General features: G+C 54.2%; 1 protein-coding gene across 1 annotated transcript; it reads right to left on the reverse strand.

Annotated features, from left to right (window-relative positions):
• Positions 1 to 2,035: 2,035 nt before the first annotated feature.
• P2RY13 (purinergic receptor P2Y13) lies at positions 2,036 to 3,052 on the reverse strand (the record flags this gene model as incomplete). Its single annotated transcript, XM_080349674.1, has 1 exon — positions 2,036 to 3,052. The coding sequence occupies one exon, from the start codon at positions 3,050 to 3,052 to the stop codon at positions 2,036 to 2,038; it is 1,017 nt and encodes a 338-aa protein (XP_080205800.1).
• Positions 3,053 to 3,294: the final 242 nt, after the last annotated feature.

A 3,294-nucleotide genomic window follows, 5' to 3' on the forward strand; every position in this document is an offset into this window, starting at 1 on the left:
CTGGAGCGCTGCTGGATGTTCTGGGAGAGCTCTCAGTGCTCGGAGCGGCAGGACGCCGGTGGAGGGGTGGGTGTCACTGTGCGGGCCGTCGGGACATGGGTGAAGCGCAGAGTTTGTCCTGGGGTGTTCAGGGGTTAAGTGGCTGTCCCTCTGAGCAGAGGCAGCATGATAAGAAGTCTGGAAGGCTAGGTGATGCGGGTATTAGACTAAGGTATCGTATATTTCCTTTTCCTCAAACACAAGTAAAATAAAAAATACAAAGAGATATACGTAAACCTTCGTGTACCCAAATAAGATTGATTTCCTACAAAACGTGAGCATTTAGTGCCCTATAGTTCCCCTTTTGGGAACCCAACAACCTGTAACGATGCTTAGAATAAGCGTCAGTAGTTTTTCTGTGAATCCTGGAGCAAGGTTCATTTGTCTGAATCAGCTGGCGGCCTGGTGCCAGTTTCCCAGTTCCAGGCTGTCTGTTGCTTCTCGTCTGGAGCGCGGAGGAGCCCGGCGAGCGCCTGTGGCGGTGGGAGGGCACAGCGCGGTGGTGCCCGCGGGGCCGGCCTGCGGCGAGCACGGGCTGCTGGAGATGCCGCTGGGCTTCCCCAGCCGCTCCGGGCAGCAGGAACGGCCTCTTCGTGGTCAGCTGGGGGCAAAATCGGGTTTGGAAAAATGGTGACTGTTGTATTGAACATGCTGGTAAACTGCACTGAATTGAATAAATTCCCTGCCCGCGCTAAAGGAATCCGGAGAGCCCCAAAGAGCAGTGTTCGGTGGGATGCTGCTGGTACTCTCGACCTGCACTCTGCGCTGACGCCTTCCTCATCTCTGGGGTAAAACAAGGCTCCGTTTTGGTCCTGCTGGTCCTCGACATGTCAGGGACAAGTGGCAGTGGGAGCGTGTTATTGAGGAGCAAGGCAGCATTGCTGGGGCTGAGGTGAGTTGAACAGGTTTCTCAATATACTGTGTAGAGTTGGAGTTAATAGATGGGTGGTATCTCTTTCATGTTAAAAGAGTGAAATAAATCCCAGGTTCTCGTTCAGCACAGTCCGTGTGGGCTCCCTTTGGGACGGTGAAGGGAGAGCTGTGCCGGTGCCGCAGGAGCTGGGGCGGGTGTTCTGGATGGGGGTCAGGCCGTGTCCTTGCTGCCGCCTCTGCCCGGCGCGGGGACGGGGAGGGCTGAACGTGCCACCCCAGGGGGTGTTTCTGGGGTGGGGTGAACGGTGTGTTGCTGCGGGGTGCAGCCCCAGGCGTGCTGCGGCCGGGGAGGAGCGTGCCCTGCGGACACGTGGGCTGCGCTGGGTCCCCGCCAGAGTCCCCGCCGGGACGGCAAGGAGGGACGTGAGACCTGAAATGTGTGTGAGAGCTGGGGAGGGACAGGGAGGGACTGTGTCCTCCCTCCCTCTGTCAGCGCGGTGCCTCCCCGTGCCTGCCCTGTGCCAGCCGAGCTGCCACCCGCCGCAAAAATTACTGACTTACAAAGTCAACGGCTCTGGGTTTTAATCCCTAATAAAGCTAATTTGTCCTAAAAAGCAGCCATAGTCAGTAAGCTGCCTAAGTGTTAACAAGTAAGGTTTTTTGTTTAAAGCGGCTAGAATTATTCTGTAGATTGTCATTAGTTGTATAAAGGTGTTTTAATTCACTGGCTATGGTTGGTCTGCATTCTGCGAGGTGGATGTGATCTAGTGACCCAGTGAGAAATGCGTCTGTTCTTGTTGGCAACACAAGGACAACAACCGAGCTGCTGGTTTTGTGCGTCCCGGGCGCTGTGGTCGGGCTGTGCGCCCCGGGGTGTCTCGGTGCCAGTCTCCGGTGTGGCCGGGCACAGCCGCGGGCAGTGACAGCGGGGCCAGCACCCTGCTCCACCGCGGGTCGCACAGCATTCGGCCTGGCAAGACTGAGCAGCGAGCATAAAGAGGGGCATCCATTTTGCCATTTTTATTAAGTATTAATATTCCTGTACAACAGCCCTTCCATTTTCTACAGCAGAAGGAGAACAAGGTATTTTTAACTTCTCTATGAATATGCAGAGACCGTAGGATCAGAGTTCATTAGGAGACGTTCGTGTGTCCAGTTCGGCTTTTGTGTTTGTGTGATCCGTCTTTACCCTCCCGCACAGCACTCTTTCTAGGAAGGGCTTGCACAGGAGCAGGTAGATGAGGGGGTCCATGCAGACGTTGGTGGCCGCCAGCCACAGCATGCTCTCCTTGGCCACGAAGAGCCGGTTCTGCAGCCGGCAGTCCATCCAGCTGCGCGTCTGGCTCAGCGTGTAGGGAACTCTGCTGAAATGGAACGGGGCGAAGCACACGAAAAACACAGTAAAAATGATGAATACTTTCCCCTTGATCCTCCGTTCGCTTTTGTTGTCTTTCTTCTGCGTTTTCCTGTAAGACTCATATACCTTTTTGGCAATAATTGTGTAAAATAGAAGCATGAGGATGAGAACCGTCCAGAAGATGAACTGACAGATGTAATTGACGGCCTCATGCCATTTGAGTCCGAAGCGGTTCTTCAGCGAGGCGCACTTCTTCACCGACGCGGGTGTCGCCGTCTGGTTCGATAAGATCACGTTGGGCAGGGAGAGGACAAGGAAGAAGAGCCAGACCAGGCCCGCGAGGATCTTTGCTGAGAGCAGGTTTTGCACCCAGAACTTGCCGAACGGTCTCACGATCTTGAGGAATCTGTCGAACGCAATGAGCCCCAGCAGCACGATGCTGATGTACATGGTGTCGTAGAACACCACGGCCGAGAAGCGGCACACGAAGGCCTTGAGCTGCCACGGCCCCAGGCCAGAGTCCGCCAGGATTTTCAGAGGAAGCATCAGGGTCATTATAGAATCAGAAACTAAGATATTTTTCAGGTAGACGATGAAGGTCGATGTGCTCGGGATGCGGAAGAAGGCCCAGCAGGCCAGGCTGTTCAGCACGAGCCCCAGCAGGAACACGAGCGTGTAGAGCGCGGGGAAGAGCAGGCGGGTGAGCGCGGTGTCCCGGGGACACGCGGCGCTGGCGGTGCCGCTGCCGTTACCGCCCGTGCTCTCGTTTGCAAAGTCTCCCATCGTTTGAAACAGACTGGGGTGGAAAGGAGAGAGAACACACAAAACATAGCATTCTATATTAGAATGATGTGTTCCTTACAGTGACTGGCAGGTTTATAAACGCAGAACCCGAGGGTGCAGTAAGCAGGCTGGCTGATTTCTCTTCTGCTTCTTAGAAAATCTAAATATTTGCCTAAGTTTAAATTGTTTATAAACTGATGTCTAATGAAAAGTTAAAATGGAATATATTCATTATGGAAGCC

This window comes from Nesoenas mayeri (genome assembly GCF_963082525.1).
Source record: "Nesoenas mayeri genome assembly, chromosome: 9".
NCBI classification, from domain to species: domain Eukaryota; kingdom Metazoa; phylum Chordata; class Aves; order Columbiformes; family Columbidae; genus Nesoenas; species Nesoenas mayeri.